The sequence below is a fragment of the Rhinolophus ferrumequinum genome, chromosome 21 (genome assembly GCF_004115265.2).
Source record: "Rhinolophus ferrumequinum isolate MPI-CBG mRhiFer1 chromosome 21, mRhiFer1_v1.p, whole genome shotgun sequence".
Lineage (NCBI taxonomy): Eukaryota > Metazoa > Chordata > Mammalia > Chiroptera > Rhinolophidae > Rhinolophus > Rhinolophus ferrumequinum.
Window position 1 is genome coordinate 3,306,456 of NC_046304.1, and position 17,887 is coordinate 3,324,342.

The 17,887-nt window shown below is 37.3% G+C and overlaps 1 protein-coding gene across 2 annotated transcripts in view; it reads right to left on the reverse strand.

Moving 5' to 3' along the window:
- Positions 1 to 277: 277 nt before the first annotated feature.
- The window catches only part of ULK2 (unc-51 like autophagy activating kinase 2), an 89,095-nt gene continuing 71,485 nt past the window's right edge, over positions 278 to 17,887 (reverse strand). For both annotated transcript variants that reach the window (XM_033090096.1, XM_033090097.1), the window contains 7 exons: positions 13,143 to 13,292; positions 11,585 to 11,793; positions 9,733 to 9,911; positions 9,165 to 9,283; positions 8,652 to 8,809; positions 3,534 to 3,669; positions 278 to 2,594 (listed from right to left, as the gene is read on the reverse strand). In XM_033090096.1, the coding sequence (XP_032945987.1) occupies positions 2,536 to 2,594; positions 3,534 to 3,669; positions 8,652 to 8,809; positions 9,165 to 9,283; positions 9,733 to 9,911; positions 11,585 to 11,793; positions 13,143 to 13,292 (1,010 nt within the window). In that variant the 3' untranslated portion in view covers positions 278 to 2,535. The remainder of the gene's footprint in view (positions 2,595 to 3,533; positions 3,670 to 8,651; positions 8,810 to 9,164; positions 9,284 to 9,732; positions 9,912 to 11,584; positions 11,794 to 13,142; positions 13,293 to 17,887) is intronic.

Consider the following 17,887-nt stretch of genomic DNA (forward strand, 5'->3'; position numbering starts at 1 on the left):
AGAGGGAGAACACTTGCTGCTCTAGTGACTCCCCTTGGCGGGGGGCAGAAGGGAGTATGTCTGTGACTATGGGAACCATCAGGTCTAGCACAGGGTGCAATTAAAGCAAATCCTTAAAGCAGGAACAGCCAATTAGCAAATTCACTGATTACTCCATTTACGTTTGTGTGGTAAATAACTTTCCAGGTTCATAGGTGTCAACCCATGAATGTATGGACCAGTCCCAGTCCATTTCTATTTCATAAAATAGATGATATGAAATTAAAAAATACTCACGGAAACATAAAGCACGTGTTTATTATTGCTATAATCAAGGCAAAATCTCTTAAACAATTGGCCTTGATAATGGAAGTATAATCAGAACCATTATTCATGAATTTACAGTTTGTTGTTCCTTGCTGTTCAGACTTCATAGTTTCACACACACCATCTACCACAAGACCTTTATTACACAAGAGGAAGAAGCAGCAACTTGAAATCACAAAGCATGGCTTAACTCTTTCCCTAGTTACCCGGCTTCAGACCAATCATTTACTTGCTGTGAACCTGTTTCATCCTGTTTCAAAAAAAAAATGGAGAGGGGAGAAGAGCCCAGAATGAACGCATCGCCTTGGAGATCAACTAAGTCAGCACAGGTGATAACTGAGACAATGTGAACGGAATTGCCTTATACACTTGAAAAAATTATACAAACTAGAGTAACACCAACACCAGTGCTTATAACCCCTGCAAAGATGGACAAGATTCCTCACTACACAGTCGGCATTCCTGGCAGCCCTCGTGATAGTCACTGAGAGTTTGAAATCCTGGGGCAGAGCAAAAAGTACAATGATCAAGCCTCCACAATCACTGAGGAAGGACCTGGCTTGACAAGCCACGGAATATGGACCCAGCTTTACCCTAGAAACACTTTGTCAGTTTTATTTTACCTTAATATACATCTGTACAGGCAATAATAAAAAGACTATTGCACAACAATTCGGTGAGTTTTACCTAGTTTAAGAATAATAAATGCATGCAGTTACAAATGAGAGGTAGAAACACTGTATTAAAGACCTAAAAATACAAACATCATATAAATAAATGTTCAAATTAACCGCTGGAATTTCATACAGATAAATAAGATAAAAATTACATTACTTTGTCAAAGTAAAGAAAAATTATGTTTTTGTTTTTATCAGTATGCTAAAATTAGATTAATGCCAAAGAGCTTCTGTGCAACTTGTCAGAATTCAGGTTTATTATCTAAAAGGATTAAAATAAAAGGATTAAAACTGGAGAATGGTTTATTCAAGTATTCAAGCAGGTAAGTAAAAGAAACCTAATAACAACCAATATAGGAACCATTTCTGAAGGGATGTTAACTGCCCACTTCTCCATGACTAGTTATTTGGTGAACTGTCAGGATTAACACGAAAAACACATATTAGGCTGGAGAGAGCTACCCATTTTCCTAAGAGGAAACAAACCTCATTTTTTACTAACTTCATGTAGAAACTCCACATCATTACAAGCTTTTAGATCACCAACTTTGTTTTGGCCCTATTAAAATTCTTGAGAGTATCTCTTGATTGTTATTTTTTCTAATATTGCCCCAATAAACCTAGCCTTTAATAAACCTAGAGGTCACAGGCATCAATGCACATTCTGCATGCACAATAAAAAATGCAACCAAAAGCAAACAATCAGCAACTCAAAAATAGCACTGAGAAAAATCTGTAGGTGTAGATGAATAGGTTAAAAAAATGCAAAGGTTCACATGAACACAAGTTTTTATCATTTAAAAGTCCAGTAGAGATTACATGTGAAATCTGGAAAAGGTATGTTTATATAATCAAGTAAAATATTTTTTAAACAAGTCCATTGTGCCTCAGTTAGTTTTAAATTGCAAAATCCAATACAGAGTTGTTTTAATAAATTAGTGCAATATATGAAAGATTTTGGAAGGTTAACAAGTGTCCATATTAGATCAAATTCAAGATTTCACAATTTCTTCTAAGACCCACCTGTCGTGACTTTTTAAGCTATTTCTTCTTAAGCTGTTTCAGGACGCATGCTCAGATTATGATAAATTTACCCCCAAGTATTAGACTGCGTGGATGAGATATAGATTTTCTTTTTTTTCTTTTTTTCACTTTTATACCTCAGTAAACACATAGAATTTCACACATTGCTCTGACGAACCGAGTGAAGAACCACCCACCTTTGTTTCATTCTTAATTATCCTTAAGAATAACTGTACTGATAATTCTACTTCTAAGGTACATTTATTTACCAAGTTCAAACTGTGAGCCAAGTGAAATACTGTTGCTTCTGCTTCTACAAAGAAAAAGGGAAGGGGTGACTTCTCCAATAAGGCAGATTTCCTACAAATATGTAGTTTTTGGATTGTTTTTCCTTTTTGAAATCACTGCTTGTTCTTTGGTAGTCACCAGGTCAGAATCTACAGTTTCCTGGAGATGGGGCCACAGAACCCACACTGTACTCCCAAACGTGTCGCCTTACATCCCATCACTGGTCCACAGGACAAACTGCTCACATGGCCGAGGTGCTATAGCAGAGTGCTGACAATCTTCTTTCAATACTAGATTTATCTAGGAATAAAATAAATTGAATTCATAATAAAAATCATATTTTCAAAACCAAGGAAAGGAAAACTAATAAAAAAAGAATCACTAATTCTCTACCCATATCCTCATCTCTGTTCTATTTTGCCCCCAAAGTTAACAGTTCTGTATACTTTTTCTTCTTTCTACCTGGTAACTGATTTGTAGTTTAGTACTGCACATTGGTAAAACTTAGGTTAGTAGTACTGCACATTGGTAAAATTTAGGTTAGCATGTCAAATAAAGAACATTTAGATTTTAACAGCTAGCTTGCTCCCAATTGCTATTAGGTTGGTGCAAAAGTAATTGCAATTTAAAAGGTTAAAAATAATTGTGAAAACCGCAATTACTTTTGCACCAACCTAATAATTTTAGGATTGCCATCTCCTTGTGACAGTTCTAAATGTGATTTGGTGGACTCCAATGGGTCCACCACAAAACCCAGATCACTGTGCTTGTATCTGACAAGTGATAATTTCATCCTGGTATCCCATCAATCTCCATTCTGCTGTCTATACCAAACATGCAGTACATCAGGTCTTCAGTGGACTCTTCAGTCACTAAGCCCATGAGGCTTAAAATAGTTGCATTTATTATTATTTAATAAAAAAAATAATAAATGCTCTCTACATGCATGAACACACACCAACACAGTAATGCAGTGTAGAAATCTAAAGACTAATGATAAAAGCCATCAGTACTTTATAAGCATTATTCTAATCCTCACAACAATTCTACAAGGCGGGCACTGTTCCCTCATCTTTCGGAAGAAGAAACTGAGACCACAGAAAGGGTAAGTGATTTGCCCAAGATTGGAAAACCAAGATTCAAATACAGGCAGTATGATTCCAAACTCTAAGTAGAACTATACCTGTTGGAGACAACTAAATTGCAATCCATAAACACACTACTTTCTAGTCAACTTACATTTATGTACACTTTCAATATCTGCAGGGTCCTGGAGAATCTTAGTTAGGCCTTCCAAAAGAAGGGCTGCCTTATGATAGCGATAAACAATATCTTCAGTCTGCTGAAACATCTCATCCAGGGCTGCAGACTGAACCTGGAGCCAGTCAATAAAAACAAGAATATTCTCAGCTTTTCCAAGAAAATACAAATCCATTTGGACAGCACAGCTTTTAAGTGGGATCTATCTAAAATTACATTTTGACAAAATGATGTAATCTACCATACTATATCAAATTAAAAGATCATCAGATGAGCGATATAGTGAAGGAGCCTCCTGACAAAAGTTATTCTGCATTCAAACATAGCTGTCTTGTCCTCAGAGATTCATGATTCATAAAATTTATACTTCTAAATTGGCGCTTCTATGATTTCAGTAAAAAGTTTATTTTAAACATACACTTTCACGCTAGGGTAACCTGGCATTTCATTAAAGTAGATTTTGTTACAATAAAATAATTAAATGATGTTAGAAGTCACTGATCAGCTTCTTTTAGTTAAACAATTGTCTGGTTCATTTCATTCAGAGATAATTATTGAGCACTTAGTAAGTGTCAGGCACTGAGCATACAAGGAAGGTGAGCTCACAGTCTGGGAGAGATTAAGCCTGCAAAACATGCCATTCTAGTTCCAAGGGGTATGTGATATTACAGGAGGAAGCCCCAGATAGTACAGAATATATATGAAGTGCATCTAACTATGGAAGGAAGAGAAGATTAGGGAAAGCCTCCAGGAGGTGACGTTTGGGCCAAGTCATAAAGGAGTAGGGACAACTAAGATGGCGCAGTAGGTAAATGCTGTTTACCTTCTCTCACAACCACATCAAAATTACAACTAATCTACAAAACAACCATTATTGAGAATTGCCTAAAGTCAAGCTGAACTGCAGCCTTTCATCTAAGGACATGCAGAAGAAGCCACCTCCAGACTGGTAGGAAGGTCAGAGACACGGAATGGACTGGTACCGCACCTGCATGTGACCATTAAAGATCGGGAGGGCTATTTTGGCTGTGGGGGTCCCCCCATCCCCTAAAGGGGCGAGGGATCCCAGCCTCACCCTAGCCCAGGGTTCCAGTGCCAGGGAAAGAAGTCCCCATAATTTTTGGTTGTGAAAACCAGTGGAGATTGTGACTGGGTGAGACAGTGTGGCTGCACCTACAGGCGCGCCTCTTTAAGGGACCATGCATGGACTTAAGCACCAACAGAATTACCCGCTCTGAGCTCAGGGACGTGTGGTGGGGAATTGAGTTGCCTGGCTTGGGACGGGGGAGCTGGCAGAGGCCTTTGTTTCTTTGTTGAGCCCTTCCGCGTCTCAATGTGTGAACACAGGTGGCTGCCATTCCTGAGTCTCCACCGTCAGTTTGCCATGCTCTGGCGATTTGAGACCTGGCCCAGCCCAACTTTCCGGCAAATCCAGGCATCTTCCAGCGGCTTTTTCGTGCAGACCGCCTGCCTTAGCTCAAGCTGCAGACTTTCCTAGGGTCTCTCAAAGGTTCACAGAACCCAGACAAGCAGCATCTGGCTTGAGTGTGTCCTGTCCCTCTGGCTGAGCAGCTGAAGCCGGCATTAGTGGCAGCCGGCCTTGGTTTACATCTTGGCCTCTCAAGGCGCTTCCAAGTATAGCACGGGTGGCAGCCATTTGCAGATTTCTTTCTGGCTTCCGCTAGGTAGCCCCAGATGGGCACAGGCGGTGGCTGAAGTAGACATACAGTGGATCGCCTCCAAGGTGGTCCTGGTGCTGGCACCTCCAGTGGCCAGCTTCAAAACGAGCTGGAGCATCACCCAGCCACCTTCAAGTACAACACACCCAAGGGGTGGATTGGGCAGGCACCAGAGTCCTGCTGAGGCAGATCCTGCTCTGTAGGGTCAGCCACTGCACAACAACTCTTCCACTGTAGTCAAGGCTAGTCCTCACAACCAATGAGCCCCAGTGTGAGGGAGGTCAGTCCTTCACACTGATGTGAAATTATCAACCAAGGCTCAACTACAAGAGGAAGGCACACACAACCCACACAAGGGATGCACCTGGAGCGCATGGCTCAGGTGACCAGAAAAACTGTGCCACTGAACCCCACAGCACACCTACTACATAAGGCCACTCTACTAAGACCGGAAGTCATAGCAGCCCTACCTAATACATAGAAACAAACATAGGGAGGCAGTCAAAATGGGGAGACAAAGAAACACGTCCCAAACGAAAGAATCAAACAAAGCTCCAGAAAAAGAACTAAGAGAAACTGAGATAAGCAATCTATCAGACGCAGAGTTCCAAACACTGGTTATAAGAATGCTCAGTGACCTCAGGGAGAACTTCAACAGAGAGATAGGAAGCATAAAAATGGAGATGGAAACCATACAAAAGAACCAGTCAGAAATAAAGGATACAATAATGGAAACAAAGAATCAACAGTAGATTAGATGAAGCAGAGGATTCAACTAGTGATGTAGAAGATAAGGTAGCAGATAACACCCAACCAGAACAGCAAAAAGAAAAAGGAATCCAAAAATTGAGGAGAGTTTAAGGGGCCTCTGGGACAATATCAAGCATACCAACATTTGCATTACAGGGGTACCAGGAGATGATAAGAGAGAGCAAGGAATTGAAAACCTATTTGAAAAAATAATGACAGAAAACTTCCCTAACCTGGTGAAGGAAATGAATATACAAACCCAGGAAGCACAGACTCCCAAACAAGATAAATCCAAAGAGTCCGATACCGAGACATATCATAATTAAAATGCTAAAGGTTAAATACAAAGAGAATCTTAAAAGCAGCAAGAGAAAAGCAGTTAGTTACCTACAAGGGAGCCCCCATAAGACTGTCAGCTGCTTTCTCAACAGAAACTTTGCAGGCAAGAAGGGAGTGGCAGGAAATATTCCAAGTGATGAAAAGCAACGACAAAAAACCAAGATTGCTCTACCAAGCAAGGCTGTCATGTAGAATTGAAGGACAGATAAGGAGCTTCCCAGACAAGAAAAAGGTAAAGGAGTTCATCACCACCAAACCAGTATTATAAGGAATCTTAGAGGAACTTCTTTAAGATGGGAGGGGGGTTAAGCATGGGTAAAAGGGGAAGGGATTAAGAAGTACAAATTGGTTGTTATACAGTAGTCACATGGATGTAAGGTACAGCACAAGGAATATAGTCAACAATATTGTAACAACTAGGTATGATGCCAGATAGGTACTAGATCTATCAGGCTGATAGATGGGAATGGGGTTGGGGTCAGGGTGGAAAAGGTGAAGGCATTAAGAAATATAAATTGATAGTTAATACAGTATGGGGAATATAATCAACAATGTTGTAAAGATCATGTAAGGTGCCTGATGGGCACTGGACTTATCAGGGAGATCACGTCATAGACTGGGTAGATACCTGACCAATGCACTGTACACCTGAAGAGCTGAAGTATAGTAATATTGAATGTCAACTGTAAATAAATATATAGGTATATATAGTCACGGGATGTGGAGTACAACATAGGAAAGATAGTTGATGGTATTGTAACAGCTATATAAGATATCAGAGAAGTAATACCTTGGGGATTGAGTTATCGCTTTAAGAGGGGTTTAAATGTTTATTATGTTGCTTTGTATACCTGGAACAAAAAAAAATAAAGAGAGAAAAAAAACAGAATAAAAAAGGAGTAGGAATTAGCTAGGTGATAGGAAAGCTGGGTAGGGGATCCCCAGAAACAGGGGACAGTAGTATTATTCACAGGGTTATGAGCATTTGAGTTCTCTCAACGGCACGCTGATTTTCTCTTTAATCATTAAATGCCAGAGCTGTCAGTTCTCCAGTATTCTAACTTACTTGTCAATATGCTCTATCTCCTTCAAAAAAAAAAATTTAAAGCCACATAAAGATAAATAAAATGGATATACAAATCAGAGCCTGGAAAAAGAAGGAGAAATAATAAACAAGTAAACACAAGTGCTAATATCTAAGTTTGCTAAGCAGCCAGGGCAAAAGGAGGAAGTTACTGAAGTTACATGGCTCTTATTATCAGAAAAGAAACAAGCACCATAATTCCTTAAGGGAGGACAATTTTCCTGGCACAAATTTCTAAAAAAAAAACCAAACAAATGTATCATATGAAGTCTTAATTCGGTATAGAGTAATACAATGCATATTATTCATGTCAACAGCTTATATTCCAAAGTTCTTTTCATATGACTTTTTATTATAATGGTTTTCAAAATAAGGCCAAGGGTGTAATAAAACAATACAATTCAAAGTAAACAAATTTGGGGGGAAGAAGGGAGGTCTATTATGTTAATGTGGTAAAATAAGATCAGTCAATAAATAAAAATTTCCCCAATTTAACCACTATTCTTTAACAGTTCCTAATTTCATCTCTACTTTAGAGTAATTTTTTTCCCAACGAGACAGAAAATAAATTATTTCCAGTAGTAAAACCAGGGAATTGGAAAAGTAGATTTTACTTTGTGTCTATACTTAAGTAAGGTCAGTAAGGTTAGCACATGAATTTTTGTGGCTTAACAACAGTATTTTTCTAATGTTTTATCAAACCACAGCTTCTTAAATAGAAAATGCAGCAGATCCGAGCTTTTAGATAGATGCAAACTATAAAAAGATTATATCATGCGATGTTAGCAATTTTTAAGAGGCATAATAAAATTTACTGAATGTGATAACCAACGTTACTTAATGTGTTACTTAAATGTTAATTAAGTCCAATTACTCCTTTAGTAAGAGGTAATCACAAAATTTGGGACTTGGGAGTGATAGGGAATAAATTCTTTTTCATTTTTATTATTTATTTATTTATTTTAAACTTTTTATTTGTTTTTTTCCAGGTCCCATCAGCTCCAAGTCAAGTAGTTGTTTCAATCTAGTTGTGGAGGGTGCAACTCACAGTGGCCCATGCGGGGATTGAACTGGTAACCTTGTTGTATGTAAAGGGCACTGCACTGCGTTCTAACCAATTGAGCTTACTGGCTACCCCTAAATTCTTTTTTTAAAGGGCTAGATAATGTCAGGTAGATACTCAATTCAAAAGATACGCTTCATGATAAGTAGTATTATACAATATTGAACCTTAAAAAGGATTACCATTTCTACAGCACAATTATAGATGAGTTTCTCTGCAGTTACGCTGTTGATTTCATCAATAAATCTCTGTTTGTCAGAGAAGAAGCGATTCAGCTTTTCTGTAAGTTTCTTGCACATGGTGATGCAGAATTTATATCGTTCATTCAGATTTTTGACAACTGAAAAAAAAGTTTAGAATTTTAATTTTCCTCCAGAAATAAGGTCACAGTGACATGCACCTTGCCTACTGATTTAAAGGAAAGTAACACTACATGGTCATTGAAAAAAATGACTGGAAATCAACTTCTTTCATTAAGGTCTCTCTTGCAGTTAAGATTGAGAATAAAGCACTTTCTGACGACTCTCTGTATCAATTAAATGGCAAAAATTAAAAAGAACAGAAAAGCCAGCCTCTTTTCCCATTTAAGAATATTTAATAACAGTGATTTTTCATCAAAAACTTGTTTTAGTGTAGTGGGACAAGGAGCAGCTCAAGTATCCGAGGAGTCCCACATTGGCACACTCCACCCATACCTTGTTTCACCGCTGTGGACGGGCTCAGTTTCCCCGACTTGATTTGGGCTTTGGCAAGATGCAGAGATGCTGCCAGTAGCTGTGCCGCTTTCATGTACAACACCAGCTGCTCCACCCGCCTGCACCCAGAAGACAGCAAGCAGAGTGTTATCCTGTGAACCAACATGCCAGGCTCGGCTCTTTACACCTCAGGTCATCATTACAATAGGCTTTCTAAGGGACTGTCACTCTCATTGATATTTTTAATGCACAAATAACTCCTTCAGGAGAAGGTACAGCATGGAAGAAGACGTGTGTACTTTGAATACAATGATACACTCAAATAAAAATCAATACAATTTCTTTATCATCAAATATCTTCAACAGTAAAATTTACAGGGAAAAGGCAACAAACACTAAAGCTGCAGAATCTCCAAGTCTTGGCTCATGCAGTGAAATCTAGAAAAATGAAATAGCTTCAAGACTTTCCTGAAGCTTTTAATAATGAGATGCAGTCTTCAGTGGCTGGCTTCATCTCAGCCATGAATTCACACAACGCATAAAGGGCCTGGAAATGGATGGCACCTACCCCCAGTCTTTGCTCAGCTGGCTGATCTGGTCCACAACCACACTCTCTTGGATCTGGTACAAGGACACTGCAGAGGTGCAGAGCTCTGGGCTCGCCTCCCTCACGGCTGTCAGGTCCAGGACACACTCCGTGAACGTCAGCATCACATTCAGGTGACGTAACGTATCTGTGTGTTCTCGCTGCAGCAAAGTCAACTTGTCTTAGAAACTTTGGGGTTGAGAACACGCGCATACTCATTTTTGCATATGAACCATGGCCACTGATAGTATTTTTTTATACTTATGAATATCAGAATGATCAAAGGAAACTGAAAATTTTAAATTCCAGGAAACTAGTGAGAAAATAAACAGAAATGAAACCCATGTGGGTGTGCACATGTGTTTGTGTGTCTGTATGAGAGCACTCACAAAATTAAGCTTCCGAGGTATGAAGTCACTGTGCTTTTGCAGAAAAAAATGAAATACTGAATCATTAAATCAATATACAGGAGACAAAAACATGACAAAATAGATATAAAGATTATAAGGATATTCTGCACTAAGCCATAGTTCTTGACAGTTCGGTGAATTCTACTGACTTATAATTTCAGTGATGCTTTAGTTTCTGGTAGTTTTTCAGTTAACAGTGATTCCTAAAATCAAAGCTCTAAATTTGTGTGATCTTTTCTGTTAGTTAGAGAGGGGAGTATAGATAACACAACAGCTTGCATTAAAAATGGATATTCTAAAATTAATGTCTGTTTTTAACTATAAATGTATTTTTAAACCTCAAGTAAGACTAAGTTGCTCACTCTCCTTTTATGGTTAAAGAAAAAGATGAGAGTCATTTTCCTAGGAACAAGAGAATAAACCAATCAACTTTTGAAAGCCTCTCTGCTCTGTGACAGCGTACTGGACTATATGTTCCAATACACTGATGTCCATCAATGATGTTCCACACATAGTAGAATATAACTTATGTCTAATTTGATGGAGATTGAAAAACCTCTGAAGATTGCTTTTCCAATCTTAGATTGCATTACACAGTTTCAAAATTACTCAATTTACTACAAAACCACCACTAAAATTTTGCATGCAGTGTGTTACAACTTTTATGTGAAATATTTTTCATTCACACAAAATAGAAATGTCAGAGGTCCAGCCCAGGGAGAAAATTTATTCTTTAGTTGATCTAGAGAACTAATCATTTAAATTTGAAATGCAGGCTAAGTTAATATTGTATTCAGGGACCCAGAATACAATGCAGTCCACTGAAGGCTGTCCTTGAGTTAAGACTGAGGAATTGAGCTGGTACCATCTTTAGAATCATAAAATTAACTTCTCCTGTTCTGGATTTGTGCTCAGCATGCTTCAGATTATGATGTGTTTTCCCTGTAGAACTGGGTTCATGGAGGTACTGGTCTACAAATGTAAGCATCCGGTCTGCTTGTCAGATTTATTTCTCAGTGCTAGTGACTAATCTAGCATTATGGTTTATTATTTTTTTAAACCTGAGTTTGAATTGTATTTTTTTTAAATCTTATAAATAAAAACAAGCTTTGAGAATAAAAAGTTATGGTTTTAGGACAAAGATTATACTTCAAAAGTCCTGTAAGAAGTAAATAAACTTCAGATTAAAAAATTAACAACATAAAATCTATACATGTCACCTCCTATCAACCAAAGCTTGTGGATGAGTGTCATGGTCAACATTATTCTGAAAATATATTAGTAATGTTTTTCAAATAGAAAAGGGAAGTTAAAGGGAAGAGAAAAACTTCAGAACTTTCAATAGTATTTTGCTCTTTCCTTATCACTAGAACACTCTCCTATAGTATCAACATTACAATGACATGTCACAACAGTCTCTTTACCTCCATCAGTGTCTCCTCCGGCAGTTCAGGGGCTTCAAAGGTGATGAGCCCCTCTAGGCTGGGGGGTGAAGCACCATAAGGCACGTATCTCAGGCTAGGAGCTGCCTCTGCTCCTGGAGGAGAAGACCCCCAGCAGGGACCAGGTGGGGAGCCCACACACACGCGGCCACTAGTGGAGCACAGGGAGCCTCCCGAGCTGCTGGAGCCCACTGCAAGGAAACAGGACACATGGCACAGAGCCTGGAGTGAGTGCACAGAGTTAGGGTCCTCCTTGCCCACTCCTACTATAAAAGGAACAAAGGAAACATCAAAAGAAAAGTCACTGGCCCCGTATCTGAACATATGAATGGGTTTTATTTTTCCATGTTCACCTTCATTCCTTGTCTATATGTATATTTTATAGACATCATCCTAGCTAGTTTTTAAATATTGTTTTAGATATATTTATACCATATACATTTCTCCCTGTTTCTCCAAGTCTGCATAGTAGTTCACTAAATTTATATACATAATGCTATTCTGGAGGCATTTATACTATTTCTGATTTTTCTGTATCACAAGTAGCACTAACAAAATCCAAATTTTTTCCTTCTTTTGAATGATTTATTTGTGATTAATACTCCAAAGTGGTATTATAAACAGGAATGGGACTACTAGAGAGCAAATATCATGAACATTTTTAACAGCTCTTTCTAAGAATTGCCACTACTTTCTAAAGCAGCCGTGAGTAAGCACACAGATCCCACTAACCCTCAACAATACTGGGCATTACATTGTTTTTAACATTGGCTCAATTAATAGGTATTTTACGTTCTTAAAATGATATTTTCTTATTATCTAATACTTTCAATAATCTTAAAAACAAGATTAGCTCTTCTTTCTTGTTATTTATTTATATCTTTTGCTTATTAATCCACTGAATCTTGATTAGTAACCTATTCAGCATAAGAGAACTTAAAGGATACCGGTACAATATATAAAATAATGTCAAATGATAACTCATTTCAAGTCCAATCTAAATATTTTAAGTTTGGGTATTGATAACCTATTTATAGAGTATGAATGATAAAACCAATCTATTCGCCTGTCTAAATGTATATAAGATTAAATGCAAAGATTGGGACCCAAAGTAAAAAAAAAAAAAAAAAAAAAAAAAGTAAAACTTAGGTTTCTAAAAAAACAACAAAGATAAAATACAACCCATCATTTTCAAAAAATTTACTGGATGTACAAAAATAAATCTTAAGTATAAGCTAGGAAGCACCATATATGCATAGCTGCTTCATCATCAAAATCACATTTATATTATAATGCTATATAATATTACATATTATAAATGTATAATACAGTACTTTTATTTCATAAAGTTTTTTTCACAAATATTGCCTCATTTACTCCTTATAACCCTTTAATGTAAAGAAACGAGTTATCCCCATATCACTAGAAAAAGAAATTGAAATCTAGAGAGGTTAAGAGACTTGTCTAAGTTACATCATTAAGTCATTATCAGAATACTACCCTCCAAACACTGGCCAAAGATTGTAATATGACAATTCACCTGAGGTTGTTCTTGTTCGAAGGACCATGTGGGTACAGGTGGGGGCCGCAGCGCTGTGTGGAGGAGATCCTACAGTGAATAGGACAGCCCTGGAACTCGCTGTTGCTCCCATAGGGGGTGCCAGCACAACACCACAGGCTCCTACAGGGGCTACAACAAAAAGTTTACCAAAAGTTACATGACTTTGACAGTGTTTATATTTTGGGGGTGGGATTACAGAGAGACCTTCACTTTTATATTAGGGTTCTTTTTCTTTCTTTCTTTCTTCTTTTTTTTTACAGTAAGCATTTAGTACAGATACCGATTAAAACATTTTATAGTAACCTCTTCATGCTGTGAATCTTCTTTACCCCAAAGCCTAGTATTCAGAGTTACTTCTGTATACTTCTAAAATACATGTACTGCAGTCATACCTACAGGGGATAATTTGAAAAAGTGGAAACCAAGAACAGAGAATAAAAATGTGAGGTAAAGCGGACGGAGATCAGGAGTCTCCATAGCAATAGAGCTGTAGAAAGATACACAAAGTTGAGTCAAAGTACTTATATGTCTTAGACTCTCACCCTTACAACTGTCAGGAAGAAAGGGAGGTGGGACAGGTGTCAAAGGGGGCCTGATGGGCTAAGCTTGGGCTAAATGAAGAGAAGGTGAAAAATCTCCCATCCACCAAATAGCAGAATCAATAAAAGTTGTCCAAAGCATTTTCACACTCAAGCATCTGAAAAACATTACATTTCTGAGACCACAGATTTGTATGAAAACAACACAAATCATAAGCTTAAAGGAGAGACACTGAAGCAGATAGAGAAACAAAATTGCCTCTCAGTGTCCATCTTATTTGCAATGGAGTATAACTTAAAGCATTTAATTAACAGCAGAAGAGAGAGATCATAAAAATCTTCTAGGGAGCAAGGGAACAGTAAGAGGAAATTAATTAACTAGTATCTATTATTACACAAGATGTACAAAATGACATAGATATTCTCTTTACTTAATGTAGTATCTCCATGATTTTTAGTAGGTATAAAAGTATATGGTCATGGGTATATATTAAGTGCCAGTGACCCTGTTTTGCCCCTAAGGTCTTAAATTTTTCCTACTATCAACAGCTTTTATTTTCAGAAACTGAAACTTCATAATTAGAAAAAGAAATCTGTAATTTCAAATGATTATAATAAAATTTATGTGGAAGTGAGAAAGGAAAAAGGATAAAAATTGTCAAATACATATTTTATGCCTAAATATTAGGAAAATACCTGATTTCAAATCCATAAACTTGGACTTAAATTATTACACATATTCATGTACAACTTATAAAATCTATGAAATTTAAATTTATTTTTAAGAAGAATGAGACATGATATGCTCACTCAGGAAAGCTGTTTTCAAAACTGTCCCACTTCTAGTGACTCAGTGACTTTTGGTTAAAAGCACATAAAAGAAATGACTTCCAGAAGAGCAGTGTGAAGTGTGAGGAGCAGCACCGCAGAACTGCTCCCCAGTGAAACAAGCATAAGTGGTGAAAATTATTTTTTAAAAAACAACCATTTAAAGTCTCTGGAAATTGTCCTAGGGCATACAGGAAATGACACATCTATTCAAAAATATCTACTACATCTCAGTAAGAACTGTCTCCTTACCCAGCCCCTTCTCATGGAGTGGAAGTTCTAACCTAGGCCGGCAGATCAAATACTAGGGCCCTTACTTCCCTCACCCCAGTTCACCTGTCACTAAGGGCAGAGGTTCCATGCTAATAGAGACAAGCCAAGAAGGGCTTCCACCCCTACCAGCACCTAGCTCACAAAGCAGAGATGTCACTCTAAGAGAAATGGGCCACTGTCATCATGCCCAGCTCTAGGGTAATTGTGCATAGGATTTCCCGGCGGCTGGAGGAGGCAAGAGAACAGAGAATTCTGAAAATCTCCCCAAGGAAACTGACTTTACTTGAAAGAGATCATGGGGGACTTTACGCCTAAAGGCACTGTCAAAAACAATGAAGACTATGATGGTAAGAAATAAGGAGCAGCTGGTAGTTCTATGAGAGGAACAAGCTAACAAACACAGACCATGTAGAAGTTCAACAGAGAGAACCAGGGAAAGAGACAGCTAAGAAGAGCCCTCCTATGGTCAGAACAAGGCTCAAAGAAGACTGGCTTTAGAGACAACTTCTGCAAAAGGGCCAGAATTTAATTAAATAAGACCATGGAACAATTTATGCCCCAACAATTTACTGTCGAAAATAATACAGCAATCAGTTGGCCATCAGTGGAGGCTACTAGCTTGGTGTGATACCAACAGAGGTAGACAGTTTGAGAGATCAGAGAAATAGTCAGTCTTGCTAAGACCATTGTCACCCCAAGGTAACTGTACAAATGCCTAATGCTGTGCCCTCTGAGAAATGACATCAGAGGCTTTATACTATAGGGTAAATAGACTTCACTGAAATAGTCCAGCCAAGACTAAACAAATAAACAAGCTAAAAACAACAAGCCGAAGGGTGGGGGACTAGAGGATCAGCATCCAGAATTACTACCAAAATAGAAAATATCCAGTTTCCAACTAAAAAATCATGATATAAGCAAATAAACAATAGAGTTACCATACACAGGAAGGTAAGCAAGCAACAGAAACTGCCCTTGAGAAGGCTCAAATGTCAAAATTAGCAAAGACTTCATTTTAAAGCAGCTATTTTAAACATGTTCAAGTAACTAAAGGAAAACATGCTGACAATGTCTCATCAAATGGAGAATATCAATGAAAAGAGAAATTATGAAAAAAAGAACCAAATGGGAATTCTGGAGTTAAAAAGAATAACTGAAATGAAAATTCACTACAGAGGCTCAACAGCAGATTTGAACTGGCAGGGAAAAAAAAAAGTCCATAAACTTCAAGATCAATCAATAGAGATTATACAATCTGAAGAATAGAGAGAAAAGAGAATGAATTGAAAGGAACGATGTCTTAGGGAAATATAAGACACCATTAAATGTATCTATATATGGATAATGAAAAATACCAGGAGAGGAGAGACAGAAAGCAGCAGAAAAAATATCCAAATAAATAATGCCTGAAAACTTCTCAAGTTTGATGAAAAACATTAATCTATGTACCAAAGAAGCTCAACAAACTCAAAGTAAGATAAACTCAGAGATCCGTACCCGGAAACACCACAGTAAAACAGTAAAAGCCCAAGACTAAGAGAAAAATCTTGAGAATTCTCACATGCAAAGGAACCCAGAAAGATTAACAGCTAACTTATGATCAGAAAGAATGGAGGCCTGTGGGCAGCGAAATGTCAGATTTAAAATGCTGAGAAAAAAACTGTAAATCAAGCAAAACCCTTTAAAATATGAAGGCAAAATAAAGACATTCCGCAACAACCAAAAGCTGGGAGAATTTGTTAGCACACCTGCCTTTTAAGAAATACCAAGAGGAGTCCAACAACTCAAAAGCAACTCAGCCCAGACAGGAATTCCAATCTACATGGGGGAAGAATAGAGTGCTGATAAAAGTAATTAATTATGTATTAATAATTACAAAACACAGTATAATTGCATATTCCTTCACCTTTCTTTCCTTAACTGACTTAAAAAAGCACCTGTATAAAACAACATGTTTATAATTGTATCGTTGGGCCTGTAAGACATAGGAATGTAATATATTTGATAATGAGAGCACAAAGGAGGCAAGTAAGAGCAAAGCTGTATTGGAATAATGTAGTGACACCAGATGGCAACTTGAATACACACACACACACACACACACACACACACACACACACACACACACAAATAAAGAAAAACAGAAGTGGTAAATAAGAAGGTTAATGTAACAAATTACAAATATATACTTCATCTTCTTTCTTAGTTTCTTTGAAAGATAAAATTATAAAAGTAATAACTACAACAATGTATCATTGGATATAGAATATGTATAACAATATTAGCACTAAAAAGGGGAGGGAATAGAGCTACATAGGAGTAACGCATCTGTATTTCACTGGAAGTTAGTGTAAATCTAAAGTAGAATCTAATAACATGAATATTGTAAGCAAACTACTGTGTTTCCCTGAAAATAAGACCGGGTCTTATATTAATTTTTGCTCCAAAAGATGCATTAGGGCTTATGTTCAGGGGATTTCATCCTGAAAAATCATGCTAGGGCTTATTTTCCGATTAGGTCTTATTTTTGGGGAAACACAGTAAGAAAATAACTTTAAAAAGTGAAAAACGTCATTAAAGGGAACAAATTGTTACACTGGAAAATATTCACTTAATGCAAAAGAAAGCAGTAAAAGAAGAACACAGGAACAAAAAGACATGACATGTATAGAAAACAACAAACAAAATGCATATATAAATCTAACTATCATGTTTCCCCGAAAATAAGACCTAGCCAGACCATCAGCTCTAATGTGTCTTCTGGAGAAAAAATTAATATAGGACCCGGTATTACATTATATTATAATCACATTATGATTATATTATATTATTATATTATACCCAGTCTTATATTAAATTAAGACTGGGTCTTATATTATTTTTTGCTCCAAAAGATGCATTAGAGCTGATGGTCTGGCTAGCTCTTATTTTCAAGGAAACACGGTATATCAATAATAATAGTAAATGTGAATGGATTAAATAGTCCAATCAAAGAGGTAGAGACTGTCAGACTAGATTAAATAAACAAGACTCAAGTACATGTTGTACAGAAGACAAGTTTTAGATTCAAAGATACAAATAGAT